The sequence below is a fragment of the Pseudorca crassidens genome, chromosome 8 (genome assembly GCF_039906515.1).
Source record: "Pseudorca crassidens isolate mPseCra1 chromosome 8, mPseCra1.hap1, whole genome shotgun sequence".
In the NCBI taxonomy this organism is placed as follows: Eukaryota; Metazoa; Chordata; class Mammalia; order Artiodactyla; family Delphinidae; genus Pseudorca; species Pseudorca crassidens.
In genome coordinates, this window is record NC_090303.1 from 55466025 (window position 1) to 55484291 (window position 18267).

General features: G+C 37.0%; 1 protein-coding gene across 21 annotated transcripts in view; it reads right to left on the reverse strand.

Annotated features, from left to right (window-relative positions):
* ADAM22 (ADAM metallopeptidase domain 22) overlaps nucleotides 1-18267 on the reverse strand; it is a 243043-nt gene that overhangs the window by 127154 nt on the left and 97622 nt on the right. For 2 of the 21 annotated variants that reach the window (XM_067746508.1, XM_067746492.1), the window contains exon 4: nucleotides 402-488. The exons of the other annotated variants lie outside the window; for them this stretch is intronic. In XM_067746508.1, coding sequence (XP_067602609.1) covers nucleotides 402-488 — 87 coding nt within the window. The remainder of the gene's footprint in view (nucleotides 1-401; nucleotides 489-18267) is intronic. 21 annotated transcript variants of the gene reach the window in all.

The following is an 18267-nucleotide window of genomic DNA, read 5'->3' on the forward strand; positions in this document are numbered from 1 at the left end:
TTCTTATTTATTTAATTTTCTACGTATGTTACTAAATCAGCCCAAACTTTCCCACAGAGCCGCAAAGCCTTCAATGTGCTCAAACACGTCAGGAACTACATCAATTTCATTTTTTTTCTTAGCTACATCCTGCCTGGGGCCCTCCATCCTCCTGCTCATATCTGGACTAATGAACTCTAAGCTTGTTGCACAGCTGTAATCCTGATATCTCTCATTCACCATGATCCTTGGAATTCTCTTTGATTCTCTCATTGTAAACCTGTTTCCATATCTCACATCTTCATCTTTCTTGATCTTCTCCCCCTTATTTTGGTGGGACTCAGTCTCCAGTGCCTTCCAAATAAATAATGCATGATGTTCATTTATTTCAGACCTTGCATGTACATTTTTTGAGAACTCACCTTTGATTGCTGGTTTGGACTTGTAAGTACAGAGATCCCTCAGAATTGACACAGCATTGCTCCACTGTCTCCCAGCATCTAGTATTACTAATGAGAAATCAGATGTTATTCTGATTCTGTTCCTTCCAATGTGACCTAGTTCTTGTTTAAAGAAGCTTTTTTGACCTTCTCTTTTATCTCCACTATCCTAAAACTTCAAAATTACATGTCTTTATGTGGGTCTTCATTCATTCATTATTCTGGACACTTGAGCCCTTTCAATCTGGAAATTCACGTCCTTCAGTTATGAAGAATAATCTTTGATAATTTCCTTTCTCTATTTTCTCTCTACTCTCTTTATGGGATTCTTACTAGTCAGATGTTTAATCTCCTGGATTGATCCTCTCACAATTTTTATCTTTTCTCTCCTATGTTCTATTTCTTCACCTTTAGTCCTGTTTTCTGAGAGACTTTTTTCCCCCTAACTTTATCATTCAACCCTTCTATTGATTTTTATTGTTTCTAATTTTTTTCTTTGTATTTTTAAATAGCACTTTCTTGTTTCATAGATGCAGTACTTATACCTCTGAATATGTTATTATTGAGTCAGTTTTAAAGATTTTCTTCTGTTCCCTTCATTTGCTTTGTTTCAACTGAATTCTTTTCATCTGTTTGTTTTGATCGCCTCCTTTTTTGTTAGATATTCTCCTTAAATATCTGGTAATCCATATTATAAGCTTCATGCATTTCAAACCTGCTTTTTTCTAACTACTGGAATTCTAACATTCAGCTTTAACAAGATAGGCTCTTCCAACTATTGATGAAAGAAAGTTTGTCAAGATGAAAAGAAAACATTCCTTCCTCTAGAGCAGTAGGAAAGCAAATACTAATCTAAGTCATAGAATAGTCTTAGAAAACATGATTTCCAACAATAGATTCTTATCCAGAATCCAGATGTGAAAAAGTGTTGCTATGTCTTATAAAAGTAAGTATAACCTTTAAAAAGTCTGTAATTAGGGCTTCCCTGGTGGCACAGTGGTTGAGAGTCTGCCTGCCGATGCAGGGGACACGGGTTCGTGCCCCGGTCCAGGGAGATCTCACATGCCGTGGAGCGGCTGGGCCCGTGAGCCATGGCCACTGAGCCTGTGCATCCGGAGCCTGTTCTCCGCAACGGGAGAGGCCACAACAATGAGAGCCCCCAGTACCACACACACACACAAAAAAAAGTCTGTAATTCTTTTTTATTTTTTGAACATGAGACAGACTTTTATTTTAGAATCCAGGCCAGGAGCCCTGCTTCTGAGGGAAGAACATCAGGCAGGAATTCCTTACTAGCCACACAAACTTCTTGGGGCAGGAGAGAGTTGTATTTCTTGTAAGCAGTGGGAAAAGCACTGCCATCTCAACTCATGCTTGTGCTGTGAGTTCAGAATTTGCCAATATCCAATATCTAGAATATTCTGTGAGAAACAAGTCAGTAATTCTATTTAGTTGCTTTACTAAATAATCTGTTATCCTATTAAAATATTTAACAGACATATCTGTTTTCTGTAAAGCGCAAATAATTGTTAAGCCAAAAGAATATCTCTGGCACTTCCATCTTCTTCCATATGTTTATAGATGTAAAACAAAATAAAAGTATGACTGTTGGACTTGCCATTATAAAACAAAGCTGTAGAGTTAATATCTTTTTAAGCTGGTAAACCTACCTTCTTCAGCCCCACACCACACCCCAGTTTTCTGAGCTATCTGGAGCCTCCATCTCCAGAGTCTTTCCCAGGTTCTGCTTCCCACTGCAATTAGGAGTCAGCTTTTTCCACTTGGTTAAGTCAGTTACCACTTGTCCATTTTTGTTACATCTTCCAAAATTTTATTGATGCCTCTTGTCTGCTTTCTTCGTGTAAGCTTATTACACCCTCACTGTCATTATAACGGAGGAAAGATATATGTAAGGGTTGAATCTGCCAGATATATATGCAGGGCATTTGAAATGTTTCTTTTTCTATCATGCTCATATAATTTTTATGATGGAAAATTACTAGAGTAAACCTGAGCTAAGGAAATCTAGGCCACCAGGGTATGAAATTGACACCAAAGATAGAAAATTATATCTCTCCATGTCTCAAAACTCTAGCAATAAGTCCTTAAAAGGTGCCCTTTCTGCTCTCACACATTTCATTCTATTCCATTAGCTGTCATTTCCTTACCTATCTTTCAATTCCAAGGGCCATTTCCAGCTAACGTGCAAATGGTAATCACACCAAGTCAAACTACTTTGTTTTGGTTCCACCAAAATGCCTTTGTTTCTTCACAATACCAGAATGCTACAATTAATAATGAGTGAGAGTGGTTTTTAAAAATTGTAGCAGAACTAAATAACCAGCTGAATGCTGTCACTTTCAAAACTGTCTTCTTGAGATCCTCTTCACTTATGCCAGTAATACTGCAACGGTTGAAAACTTTGTTAAGCTTTCCCTTTTGGAATTGCCTTCAGAGATGATTTATGTGACACATAAGAAAACCAGTCTCATTATTTCCTAACAATATCTTCAAAATAATAAATAGGCCAATCACCCATCCTACTGAAGAGATGATTGTGAGTGGCTGTTGGCTACTTTGGAGATTCAAATTTACGTGTACTTACTGATGTTATGTCACCACTAAAAAGATTCCCAAAATGTGCTGTAGACTTTTATAGCAATCCTCCTCAAAAGATCTAACATTGCTTTGAGCAATAAAGCTGTTATTGTAATAAGTGCAATGCCTTCCTGTGGTGACAACTTTGAATGGGACAACTCACCTGGCTGCACAAGTTTTGAAAAGCTTATTTCAAAAGAGCTTCATCATCCCATAGTCACTCCTCAAACTGGCTTAAATGAGCAATAAATGGAAAGAAAACTAATCAGGATCTTGACACTATGACCTGACCCAGAGTTAGTGTCTATATTCTAAGAGCTAATAATCAAAACACAAAACTGCGAACATAAAAGTTAAGGATGGGGACTTCCCTGGCGGTGCAGTGGTTAAGAATATGCCTGCCAATGCAGGGGACACGGGTTCGAGCCCTGGTCCAGGAAGATCCCACATGCTGCAGAATAACTAAGCCCGTGTGCCACAACTACTGAACCTGCACTCTAGAGCCCGCATGCCACAACTACGGAAGCCCACGCACCTGGAGACCACGCTTCGCAACAAGAGAAGCCATCACGATGAGAAGCCCGTACTCCACAACAAAAAGTAGCCCCCGCTCACCGTAACTAGAAAAAGCCTGCGCGCAGCAACGAAGACCCAGCGCAGCCAAAAATTAATTAATTAATTAATTAATTAATTAATTAAAAAGTTAAGGATGCTTTGGTCTCCTATTCTCTTAGATTTTAGAAAATAACCTCTAGGGAAACCTTTTAGGAGTGCATTATCTTGTGGAAAATTACTGAACTTTTTGCATTTGAAAATATGCAAAAGGAGATAAGAAAGCCAAGGAGAAAGTGTCATATATATCAGCTGTGCATGTCTATACTCCAAACACAGAGGGATTGATTACCTAAGGCCTTTGTATGCGGCACCTCTTTTCACAATTATCTGATGAACCACTGTATGCCTCTCAATCTAAATTCAGCCACCAACCCAGGAAAAGGAAAAAGAGTGTTTTCAGTGCTGCTTTTCATTAATAAATTTCAAATTATGTTTTTATAAAAGAGAGTTCAATGCATAATGGTAGGCTTCATGTTCAGTTACTGGGGAATAAGCAGAGATCCTGAAACAAAATAATCTCTATTAATACCCACATGCAAACGAAAAAGACCAAACATATATCCACAAGGCTGACATATCTCCCACATGGCACTGTCTTGTTTTTGCTCTAATTTTAGGTTTCAGTATCGAATGAATTAGGCATTTGGAGGGAATGTTTTAATAAAACTTAAGCATTTCTCTTGCTTATTAAATAAAGAGGGTGGAGAAGAAAGAATCTATGAATATTCTATTCAGATCTACTAAGAAGTATAAAACTGTAACATTAGCAGGGACTCCATAAATATTAAAAAATTGCAATTAAATGAAATTGAAGTGGGAACTAGAGGTTGCACAGGACATTTCTCAAAATGCCTGAGAGTCATGTGGGGTTTTTCTTATACATAGGGGCCATGAGGAATGATATCAGGGTTTGAAAGCCTGTAAAGATGACTAGCAATTCAAACAGTAGGTAAAACATTTGTCATGGCGAGAGGCTGGAGACTAAGAAAACTGGGTTATTACAGTTCAAGCAGAGAAAACCCAAAACACATAAAAAAGGTATGGGCAAAAAAAAAGAGCCATAACTAAACATGGGAAGTGGTTAAGAAAGATGTTGGGAGCCTCACTTTCCCTCCCATATTCCTCATTTTCATGTGAGGGCTCAGCACTGGGTTCTTTCCTGGATTCCTACCCTTCTCCCTGTCTTGAAGGAATGAGTTGACCTGGTTAGGTATACACTGGTCCACATTTCTGACTTGGGTAACGTTAACCTTGTAAAAGACTGTAAACACTGAGGACCTCCTCTCTTTTCTTTTCCTCTCTGCTCCAACCAATGTGAACATGGAGATTCTGAGAAACTGTGTCTACTCCACAGACCAAAATCTGTCCTAAATACCAGAGTCTAGACGTTACTGGAGGACATGGAGACAGGAAGCATTAATAGGATCATCTGGCCTTCTCACTAATGCATGATGTTTTTATCAGAAAAAAACAGTGATTCTTTGCTCTCCAGCTTCCTGTCTATCTCTCAGTGCTTCCAAACTTGGGTAGGTCCTAGGAAACTTGTTCCAAATAAGGTCTGGAGAACAAAGGATAATTGAGCAATAAAAAAAATGGAAAGAAGCAAAAGATAGGTCTTTGATATTAGCTGAGTTTGAAGAAACAATACCATATTTCATTATAAAAAACCCTCCACATCAAGGGCTGTAGTACTGGGGTACTGATTTGAACCCAGAGAAAAAGAGTCAGAGGCAAGTAAAAAACAACTGGCTTTAGTTCTTCCCTTAAAGAAAAGTAATGCAATGAATTGCTGCTTTTGAATTTAGAACATTAAGATGAAAAACTTTGTTTTTCACTTTATAAAGTGAATGTGTTGGATGGATTAAATCACCAAGGTCCCAACTACTCACCAACTCTAACCTTGGATTTCTCAATTTATGATCAATGTCATGATAGACAAATCCCATTCACCCCAAACTTTAGTTATCCAAATGGCACATGGAAGAGTATACATGGAAAAGTTCTGTTCCAGAATAGATGATATGTCAGACCCTGGACAAGTAATCTACCTTCCATGAACTTCGATTTAAGATGGGAAATAACCTAACTCCCTATATTAAAATAAGAAAACTGAGAGTCAGAGAGGTTAAGGGATTTCCCAGAACTCGTAACCTGTTAGTAGCCATTAAAATGTCAAGAAGAGGGGGTTCCCTGGTGGTGCAGCAGTTAAGAATCCTCCTGCCAATTCAGGGGACACAGGTTCGAGCCCTGGTCCGGGAAGATCCCACATGCCGCGGAGCAAATAAGCCCATGCACCTCAACTACTGAGCCTGAGCTCTAGAGCCCATGAGCCACAACTACTGAAGCCGGCACGCCTAGAGCCTGAACTCCACAAGAGAAGCCACCGCAGTGAGAAGCCGTGCACCACAACGAAGAGTAGCCCTGGCTCGCCGCAGCTAGAGAAAGCCCGCATGCAGCAATGAAGACCCAATGCAGCCTAAAGTTAATTAATTAATTAAAAAAAAAACTTCAAGAGGCCTCCAATGAGAACAATTGGCAGGCCTTTCCAAAAAGTAAAACTGGAGACTTACTTCACACTAATACCTATATAAATTCTACATGGGTTAAACCGACAATTATTAAAAATAAAAACATAAAGTAGTAGGAGAAAACTTGAATGACTACTTCCTCAATTTCCTCAATGAAGAGGACCTTTCTAAAACCAAAACTGAAAATAAAACATCTAATAGATTTTGCTACATAAAAATTTAAGTAGTCCTTTTGACAAGCTACACCAAACTCAGTTAATGATAAATGACACACTGGTGGGTAAAGAGTGAAAGGTGAATTCTTTGTAGAAGATATAGGATGGCCACAACATATGGAAACAAAGATAATATTACTTGATCATGAATTATAATATAATACCTATAAAAAATTCATCATATATTCTTCTGTGTTTCCAGACTTGGTGACAATCCTGTATATCAAACAAAGAGTTAATATTCTTAATGTATAAGTCAGCAAGAAAAAGGTGAACATCCCAATAGAAAACAGGCAGATTACATGAAGAAGTGATTCATAAAATGCCTACAAATGGTCAATAAACATGTCAAAAGATATGTTAAACCTTTCCAGAATCAAAGAATAAAGAAAAGAATATTAAAAGAACAAAAAAAAGTAACCTATCATAGGCAAGGATTTTGAAAGATTAATGAAGTTATAGGAACACAGACTAATATTGAGAGAGTAAATTTTGTTTCTTTGGCCGTGCAGCATGGCATGTGGGATCCCAGTTCCCCAACCAGGGATCAAACCCACGACCCCTGCATTGGAAGTGCAGAGTCTTAACCACTGGATCTCCAGGGAACATTTATAGATAGAAGTTTGACAATATGCATCATAAATAAAGGATGTATCTGAATAAAATAATTGGTCAAGAACACTAATATACATGAATAATGACATTCATATTATAATAGCAAAATATAAGAAACAATCAAAATATCCACTAATAGCTTAATTATTAAATAAATTATAAAACAATCATATATTGGCATACTATTTAACCACTAAAAATGATGATATGAATCTACTTTTAATATGGATTTATAAAATAAAGTTAGTAAAAAAAAAAGGCAACAGAACAGCACAAATATTGTCCTTTTTACACATGTAACAAGGAACACCATTATTCTGTTTTAGCAGTTGGCAGCAGTCCAGAAACAGGGCAGGACATGAGGAGAAAACCGAGAAAACATAGCAGAAGAGGAATACCAGGAGGCAGAGATGTTCAAGGGACTTCCATTTTCACTTTTATTAAAATAAAATATCAAAAATAGAATATCAAAAATATATTCATGTTAACTGAAGCATTATTTTAAATTTCCAAGGCATGGAAACAACCTAGGTGTCCACTGACAGATGAATGGGTAAAGAAAATGTAAATGTATCCATGGAATATTATTGAGCCATAAAAAAGAAGGAAATCTTGCCATTTGCAACAACATGGATGGACCCTGAGGACATTAAGTTAAGTGAAGTAAGTCAGATAGAGAAAGACAAATACTGCATGCTATCACTTTTATGTGGAATCTAAAATAAAACCCTAACCTTTCTTAGTCCCACTTTTATCTTTTACTTTTTAAAAAATGTATTTAGGGCTTCCCTGGTGGCGCAGTGGTTGAGAGTCCGCCTGCCGATGCAGGGGACGCAGGTTCGTGCCCTGGTCCGGGAAGATCCCACATGCCGCGGAGCAGCTAGGCCCGTGAGCCATGGCCGCTGAGCCTGCGCGTCCGGAGCCTGTGCTCCACAACGGGAGAGGCCACAACAGTGAGAGGCCCGCGTACCGCAAAAAAAAAAAAAAAAGAAAAAAAATATTTAATTTTTTTCTTATGTATTACACATAATTTTATTTAAATGTATACATTTGATGTATTTATTTCATCCATTGATTTATTTATAAATACATAGTGCCCTACATATGTGTAATCTAAAATTTTACTTTTTAAATAAATCTTTGTGAAAGACCCTGCCAAAATAAGTGACAAAGGAAATTTCTACATGAATGTATTCCAAACTCACATATTTAATAAAATTGTTAACAATTAAAATATTTAGTAGAATATTCAGTTTTCATTTGCAAATACATACAGTTAATGGTAAATAACACAAAACTATTTTTTTTTAAGACAAAACACAGTTCAGCAACATGACTGCATATTCAGTTCTCAGGAAGATGTGAGAATTTAAAGGGCACTTGAACCCATGAAACTTCAAGTCTTATTATGGAAGCAAGAAAATACAAAGAACAGATCTCAGCACTATGTATTGAGAGTCATGGTAAATGGAACTGATGGTAGGCACATGGAATCCACAAAAAGAAAAGATCTCGGTGAATTAGAACAATCATTTCAGGATTCACCAAGGGGATAAGAGTTCATTCTTAGAAGACAGACAGAATGTTAGTAGGAGGGAGAGAAGCAGAGAAAGACATTTCAAATGAGAGGAATAACAAAAGTGGAGTTGTGGGAAAGACAAGACTGCAAGTAACTCCAGAGGTAGTGAAAAGATAAGCCTGCCTAGGACTAGAGTTGAGGAAATAACACTAACAGCTAGTGTTTGTGGAGGGCTTACTGGGTGCCAGGTACTATGCTAGGTGCTTTACATTCATTCGTAGCTCACTGAAGTACGTAATCCACCAATAAGGTAGGTATAAATATGATCCTTTTTGGTAGGTAAGAAGCAGAAGCCTAGAGAGGTCAAGTGGAAGCCCAAAGTTCCCCATTTGGTCAATGACAGCACCAGATTCATTTCCAGTAGGTCTTATTCCTGAGTCCACACTCTGAACAACCACATCCCTCTATTAATGGAAAAGGGTAAAAACAGGCTACTGAGGGTTTTATCCTCTAGCAACAAGATGGCCAATGAACATGAAAGGACTCTTCAAGATGAAAGTCCTATTAAAAATAACCTAACTGCAGCAGGTAGAGGGTTAGCAAAGGAGATTCATGATAAAAAAGTCTCTATTACATGCGTTAGAATGAATTTCTCCAATTTAAGGTAGATTAGTGGAATTCCACATATTCATCTGTGTATTATCATTATGAGAACATCTAAAAGAGAAGATAACATGGTAGCTCATGAGCATTCTAAAAAATGCCATTATCATCATAGTCACAGAGGATATGTGAATGCACTATCTATAATCTAAAAGGGAAGAATAACTTCTACATTAATTTTAAACCACTTTCTTTAAATAATGTAATTACCAATAGCTTAACTAAGAATGAAACTGCAGCTTAATATCTAAGAGTTATAAACGGCCATAATATGACTACAATTTTGACAAATATTTAAAATATTTACTTTTTAATAGGTTGCATATTGTTTCACTTCCCTATTCCAATTTCAAAAAGAAGTACTTCTCTTTGGTTTTAATATAAGCCATATTGTAGCGATGAAAAGAATGGCATATTTGATTTATATAATGCACATACATAAAAATAGATGAAAAGAAGTATCTTTGATGCTAAGGATGAAATTATTTTCCCTGGGATCTCTTGTACTTCTAAATTGTACACATACTGATGAAAAATTTTCCACAGTGTCCATCCACGTGTCGATATGTGTAGATGTGCACGGATATATCTGAAATAATATAAATGCTCTCCTTAGGAGGTTGCGTATATCTTTATTCAAATAGAAAAGGAATGTACATTTCTAAGTGTACATTTTTTATAATATGGAATACTACAACCTTACCATGAAGAACAGAACATTCCTTATCCATATTTTCATATATCTGTGCTAATATACACATTTAATAAAATAATGACTGAATTACTCATTACTTTCCCAACAGTTACTTCCCTAATACGCATGTTTCAGATAAGAAATGGCACTATTGTTTGAAACTGCAGATTTGAAAAATGCAACCAGCACCAAACATTTACAAAGAGAAAAAACAAGTAAGCTACTTGAAAAGTGACCACTGCACCAAGAAGTGTGTTTCATCCACCTTCTTGCTACCAGTAGCAACAAATTCTCCCTTCTACAGCTGTGGTATATTCCATTCCTTAGAAGGCTATTAATATCCTCAAAATTAGATCTGGTACAACACCCAGAAAATAGGAAGAAATACCGATGAATGAACAAGGTAACCAGGGCCTAAAACACATCAAACACCTTGAGACTGGGTTAGAAACACATTTTAGTGACACTCAAGAACAAGACATTATCTTAAAATCATCAAGACTTCCTTAATTGTGGCAAAATGTCAGCCTGACCTGAACAAGTTCAAGAAAGACTTGAATTTGAAGATGAATACAATTACTGATGGAGCCATGAATCTTTCTTTTTTTTTCTTCCCTAAGAGAGGAGAAATGCAAAACCAATCAAGAGAAATGAGGACTGAATGTGTATGTGGGTAGAGATAAGCATATTAATTTCCAATGTCATTTTAAAAGCCTTCAGATCAAGTACAAAGTTAGAGGGACTACAGCAGAGTAATCTATGAATACATATGTAAAATACATATCAAGGCCACATAGTGGCCTTGACACCTATAGAAGCTCCAAATTAAACAAACAAAACAGGTCTTCAAGTATCAGTATTTAATTTCATTTCAGCAAAATACCTTTTCAGCATAACCCACTGATTTGAAAATAAAACAAAGTTTACTTCTTCCTCTTTTTTCCTGCAAAATACTCTGGCTAATATACCATATTTGTAAAAAATCATATAAATTTTTGAATCCCAGCCTCTGTAAAACAGAAGTAAGTTTGAATATCTCCTTTTTCAGAGCCTATTGAATAAATAGGCAAAAATTGGCAATAGGCTCTGATTTATGCAAAATCAACAAAAAACAGTGGCTCCCCTAAAGAGGTACTTCTTCTTAGATTGAGGAAATGGTTTAGACAGCAGAGCAAAGGATACAAAATAGATATGACTCAAAGAAAGGCTCTACCACCAATTTTAGCAATACAAGCAAAAAATAAGTAACAACAAATTGCTATATTTATGTAGAAACAGATGTTATTTATAAATATATTTTGGGAAACCAGAGCAGAAACACTATTCTCTTTATTCAAATAAGAAATCTACATTTTTATTTCTTTTCGTAACAGATGTGTTGCTAAGAAAAAAAACATTTCAAATGTAGTTTGGCTCACACACATACATGCAAAACAACTGAAAATAAGAGGAATGTTTTTCCTCCAAAGGTCAGAGGGTGAAGTAGGATGAAAGCCACACTCTGCTTATTCACCAGAAGCAATTAGCCTTATCTGGAAGAATAGATGAAGACAGTCACCTCATACTTTACCCAGGTTAGCTAGGGAAAAAAACACGTATAATTTTCCAGAATTTTATAACAAAGAATAAGGGTGAAAAGTACTCACTTGTATCTCTCAGTAAAAACATAATAATTCCAAAAGTAATCTTAAATTTCACATTCAAATATGGTTGAGTTGTGGGAAATGTGTACCAATAAGCATTAAAGACAGATTGAAGATAAAATTAGTACAGTGTAATGTACGATGCATGCATATTAAAACATTTTCTAGGTATGCTTTTTAAAAATACATATCAATATGTATATATAAATAGTATAATTTTTCATAAACAGACACACACACACAAATGAAATCTTAAACTGGTATTATATTGGCACCACCTATGTTAGTGTAACTATTTTAAGGTCATCATTTAAATAACATGATGGCAGTCATGACCATGCTTGCTTCCACCTATCCCGAGATAAGCAGAATTCTGTGTTGGCCCCCAGGATTCTTACCCCATGATGTGTACACCCTGCATAATCCCTTCCCCCTGAGTATGGGTAGAAGTGAGAATAGGGTGGGCCATCACTCTCATGATTATGGTACGTTATATGGAAAAAGGGATTTTGCAGATGTAATTAAGGTTCTTTATCAGCTGACTCTGAGTTAATGAAAAGGGAGATAATATGCCTTGGGCCTGACTTAATCAGGTGAGCACTTAATCAGGTCGAGAAGCAGCAGCAGAAGGTCTCCTGCAGGCCAGGAAAGAGCAACAGCCATGCTATGAACTGCCAATGAAAGGGACTATGTAGCGAGCACCTGAGGGTGATGTCTAGGAGCTGAGAGAGGTCTCCAGACAACAGCTAGCAAGAAAACAGGGACCTTAGTCATATAATCTCAAGTTCATTCTGAATTCTGCCAATAACCTGAATGACCTCAGAAGAGAACCCTGCGCCTCAGATGCAATGACCTCCCCAGCCAGCACCTTTATTCCAACCTGAGCAGAAGACCCAGCTAATCTGAAAATGGTCTCCTGACCCACAGAAACGATGAGATAATAAATTGTGCTCTTTTAAGCCTCTACGTTTAATTTGTCACACAGCAATAGAAAGCTAACCCTAATCAAAATTCAAATTTTCTCTTTACCAAATCATCTGCAACAGATATCTAATAAGCCTGGATGTCTGGGGAAGTAGTAGAACCATGTACAGATATATGAAAATATTGAAAAAGACGATTTCAGCAACAAACATGTTGATCCAGAAGTGATTACAGAAAACCTGGTCTGTTGAGAGGTAGCAATAAGAACTGGAGGTGTGGGGAGAAAACTCATGAAAGAGGTCAGGTTCAGGAAGTATCCTCAGAAACATAAGTGGGAGAATAAAAAGGACATTGACTCAGGCTTGGATATGCCCACAGTTAGAGAAAGAAGTGATATTAAAGAAGTAGGAGAGAAGGAAGGATGAATTAGTATTTTTTTTAATTAATTAATTTATTTTTGGCTGCATTGAGTCTTCATTGCTACGCATGGGCTTCCTCTAGTTGCGGTGAGCGGGGGCTACTCTTCGTTGCGGCGCACGGGCTTCTCACTGTGGTGGTTTCTCTTGTTGCAGAGCATGGGCTCTAGACACGTGGGTTTCAGTAGTTGTGGCACATTGGCTCAGTAGTTGTGGTGCATGGGCTCAGTAGTTGTGGCACACGGGGCTGTAGAGAACACAGGCTTCAGTAGTTGCAGCACGTGGGCTCAGCAGTGGTGGTTTGCAGGCTCTAGAGCGCAGGCTCAGTAGTTGTGGCGCATGGGCTTACTTGCTCCATGGCATGTGGGATCTTCGTGGACCAGGGATCGAACCCGTGTCCCCTGCATTGGCAGGTGGATTCTTAACCACTGCACCACTAGGGAAGTCCATGAATTAGTATTAAGAAGAGTTCTGAGGGTGAGAGAATCAACCTTTTCAAGTACTTAGAGAGAAGCCAAGGACAAAAACGGGCATCAAATTAGAAGACGAGTATGTTACTGGTAATGTGGGAGAGAGCAGATTCAGTAGAATAATACTGGCAGAAACCAGACAGAAAAGGAAAAAGTGGTTCATTATTTTTTCTTTTTTAGAGAGGTAATAAATACTGGATAATAATCACCACAACCATTCTATAAATGAATATACACATATGTATGAAGAATGAAAAACATTTCAAGTGTAATCCTATTATCTGTTCCTGTTCTTGAATTCTTCAATATTTGGAAAGATGTGGGATTATAGCTACCCTACGGGAAACTATTTGTTTTCTAATTTAGAATTCCTTCTCATAAAGTTGATTATGCTACCATCCTCTGAAGATCTATAGTCTTGGGAAAAAATTTGGAAATGGCCAGTTGGATTAAGAAATGTATGCATGCAATTACTGGGTAGAATAACAAAGATGGTATCTTTCTGTTCATGTAAATTTTTGGACCTTGCTTATAAATGGAGACTCTAGCCTACGTTTTTATCCAGTGACTTTGTAGTTTACAAGGCAATGAATATGTCTGACAACCATAAGATAACATGTTCTGGAATTTATACTGTATATTAAAAATGTTGAGAGAATGAACTAATTTTTTAATAATTTTTTATCCTAAGTCAAAATAAGCCAACTGTTCATGGGACTTGTCCCTTTATAGTCTATATTCTCTCTCACAGAATGAGATGGAATATACTTATCTCTCCAAGAGATGTGGAGAATGCTAAAAGTCATACTTGCCAGGGACTGAGCTAAAATGAAATACAAGATGATATCTGATTTCCCAAGCCTCCAATCAGGTGGCTCACAACTCCTGAACATTTCCATGTCAGATGAAGTATGTCACAACATCCAATGTCCACAGGGTGAAAAAAACTGCTAATGAGGTACAGTGTTCAGAATTAATCCATTATCTTGGTTTTCCAAGTTGTCCAACAGGCACTGAAGACTTCTCAATACTGGCACAATGTTTCCCACTGAAAGTCTTAGAGAGATGGAATACATGATTATACCACACACAAAAAATTAAAAATACCTACTTTCATAAAAAATCCCAGAAGAGTGTGTATATGTATGGTAAGGATGAGGGGTAGGGTAATCATCCAAAACCTTCTTTTAAAGAGAAAGATGGTGGGGAAATATTAAATCATCATTCTTCACTGACCAATGACTGGGTTGAAAGGGTAACACATAGATACAATCATGAAATAAGTTCTTATCAATGGGCAAAAAAAGGATAAAAGAAATCAGGGCAGACCTAATGGAAATTAGACAGCAGGGTGAAAAGAAAAATCAATACATGGCCCTCACCTTTCTCTCTCTTTTCTTTCTTTCACATGTGAATCTATGCTTTAGGTTTTCATTGTTTCCCCACATAATTAACAGAGTTAAAACAGGTAATTTGGTAGAACGTGTGGGATGGAGTCAATGAATAATAAAAACTACACTCACATGAACCTCAATTTAAAACACTGTAATGGTAGCTACATATTTCCAATTTTTAAAATATCTCAAATTCACTGTAAAATTACATTATAAAAAGTGCTCTACTCCTTGATCCAGTAACCCCATTACTTAGAATTTTTCTTGAAGAAATAATCCTCCAAAAGGCTCTAATACACAAATATGTTCATAATAGCATCATTTATAAGTTCAAGTCCAGAAATAATATACATGTCCAATAAAATGTTAATTCCTTTGCAAATTATGGAACATCAGCAAATTAGATCATATGTAGCCAAACTGGATGTGCAACATATGGAAACATTTACAACAAATGTTAAAGGAAATGGGCAGAATACAAATTCTAACTAAATATGATGACAATGACATAAAATACCTGTGTATATATGTATACATATATATATTTATGTGTGTATCTATATATATGTGTGTGTGTGCACACACACACACACACACACACACACACACACACACACAAACCCTCACTGGAAAAGGACAAGAAAGAAAGAAAGAGGGAAAAGCCAGTTGTTTTCTTTGGATAGTAAGATTGTATAAGAGGTCTTTTTTTCTTTTTATTTCTGTTATTGTTGTCATAAATTGTAGGCATCTTTTATAAAACAATCATTCAAAAAAGGGTGACTATTAAGGACACGGGGAGGCAGAAGGGTAAGCTGGGACAAAGTGAGAGCGTAGCATTGACATATACACTACCAAAGGTAAAATAGATAGCTAGTGGGAAGCAGCTGCATAGCACAGGGAGTTCAGCTCGGTGCTTTGTGACCACCTAGAGGGGTGGGATAGGGAGGGTGGGAGGGAGACGCAAGAGGGAGAGGATATGGAGAGATATGTATACATATAGCTGATTCACTCTGTTATACAGCAGAAACTAACACAACATTGTAAAGCAATTATACTCCAATAAAGATGTTTAAAAAAAAAAAGGGTGACTAAATCAGGAGAATTTTTCATTTTATTGTAATTCACTTCTCATCATTCAGGTGGGAAGGAGGGATGACAAAGAACAATTATTAAAATCAAAAGAGACAAAGGATGGCCTCAGAGATCTTTACATCAAAGAAGAGGAAAAGATACAGTTTTGTTTGCTCCAATGAACTGCAAAATAGTGGCAAGAAAACTATCTCACAGCTTTAGTCCATGGTGGCGGTGTATATGGCTGGTTGTACTGTTAATGTATTGCTACTGTATCACAAGGATAATAAACTGTAATAAATATAATGAGGAAATGAATTAATATATTGAAACTGGGATTGTGAAACATATTTTGTATCTTTATTCCTTTTAGTGTCTGTGTCTAGCCCTAAGTAGAATGCTACACATAAGAAAGGTATTATTGATTTTTTCCATCAAAATACTTAAGGGAATGAAGACATTCACTCTAGAGGACTTCTGAACTTTGGGAGGGGCAATAAACCTTGCATCAATTATGACTCTTGATTCTTTTCATTCTTTAGTGAAGGTTTTTCTCAATTTTCAAAAATAAAAAAAGGAAGATTATATGGAAAAATGAGCAGTGAAGGCCTACCGTATTCAAAATACTCATGCAGGAGTTATTTCCAAATGTGTTCAGAAGCATAAGACATAATGTGCTACTTATTTTTCATTTGCATTCATATTTGATTTTACCAGCTAGTCAGCAACTTAAAAGCCTTCTGTGACAATAAAGATTATGTGGTGATTATATTTAAGTATTATCTACTTAACATTCTTCTACAGTAAGATCAACAACATGTGGAGATGAAACAGATCCTTATTTTCCCAGACTTTGTGCTTTTATACTTAAAACAGAACAAGCAATTTAATTCTTAGCTCACAGAGCCCAGAGGATGGCATTCTAGTTACTAATTCAGCAGCAGGATTTTCTGACACATGTATATATTAACTCACTGGACATATGCTAGTTAGGTCAGTCCAGCAACCTTATTCCCTTACTCTGCTAATAGTATTCCTCCCCTTCCTTTGGGAACTGGCTCCACCATTCAGTGAATGGACTACTAATCATGGGATAAGCTGCTGGCACTATCACTTGATCCAACAATTGGACATGTGACACATGCTAGGCTGATGAAGTTCTTTCCCTTGGATTTTTATATACACTTAAGTGAGGAAAGAAAAGTTTTCTTCCGACAATGTAGGAAGTTTTCTTCCTACATTGTTTGCTGGCTCCTGGAATGCTACAAGTCTGGATCTTTCTATAACCATGTCTTTCTCAGCATGAAGAAGAACTGTATTAAAAGAGAATGAGGCTGGGACTTCCCTGATGGTGCAGTGGTTAAGAATCTGCCTGCAAATGCAGGGGACACAGGTTCGAGCCCTGGTCCAGGAAGATCCACATGCCGCGGAGCAACTAAGCCTGTGCGCCACAACTGCTGAGGCTGTGCTCTAGAGCCCGTGAGCCACAACTACTGAGCCCACGTGCCACAACTACTGAAGCCCACGTGCCTAGAGCCCATGCTCTGGAACAAGAGAAGCCCGCAATGAGAAGCCCACGCACTGCAACGAAGAGTAGCCCCCGCTCGCTGCAACTAGAGAAAGCCCACACGCAGCAACGGAGACCCAACGCAACCAAAAATAACTAGATAAATAAATGTATTTTTTTAAAAAAGAGAGAGAGCGAGAATGAGGCTGATACAGACAGAAGAAGAGCCAGGAAATAAAAAGGAAGAGACTTGATGAAACTGGGACTTTGGTTGTCGTGCCTGACTCCAGCTTGGCCTCCATTGCTCTGAATATAATTCCTGTAAATAAAGAGAAATTCCCTGGTTTGTTTAAGTTAGTAAGGTTTCAGACATCTGTAGTCTGAGTCCTAAGCAAATGAAAAGTGAAATAAGGAAGGTAAGGGGTTGATACATCTAATCTAGTCTAACGATGTGCTACAGTGTAATAGGAATTATATTGCTCCGTTAACAGTTTCATCCCTTTAAATGCTGTTAGAAAATCATATCTTGAACTCACTCAGAGATTTTCAATATTAAATTAGAATTTTTCTTCTCAGAAAAATATTTGGCCAGAGGACAGAGTACATAAAGCAAGAATCCAAAATATGGCAAACCTTTGAAATCATTCAGAGAAAGCAATGATAATTTTACGATAAACATCTTAAATATGTTTAATTTATCAAGTCTTTGTTGAATTTATCAAGTCTACATATGCATATGAAGAAAATGACAATTTTCACACAACAGAATATACTATAAAATTGCTAGACAATTTCATGTAGAAAAAAATAGTATGTAACTTTTTCATTTATCTAAATCCTCTTTCCTATCACGTAAGCAAAACATTTTTCTCTGGGATAAATGCAAATGAAGTATTCTCACTGAACACAAATCATCTTGTAAATTGACCATAGTGGGATTTCTTGACCAAGATCACACTGTTTTATTTCAAGGACC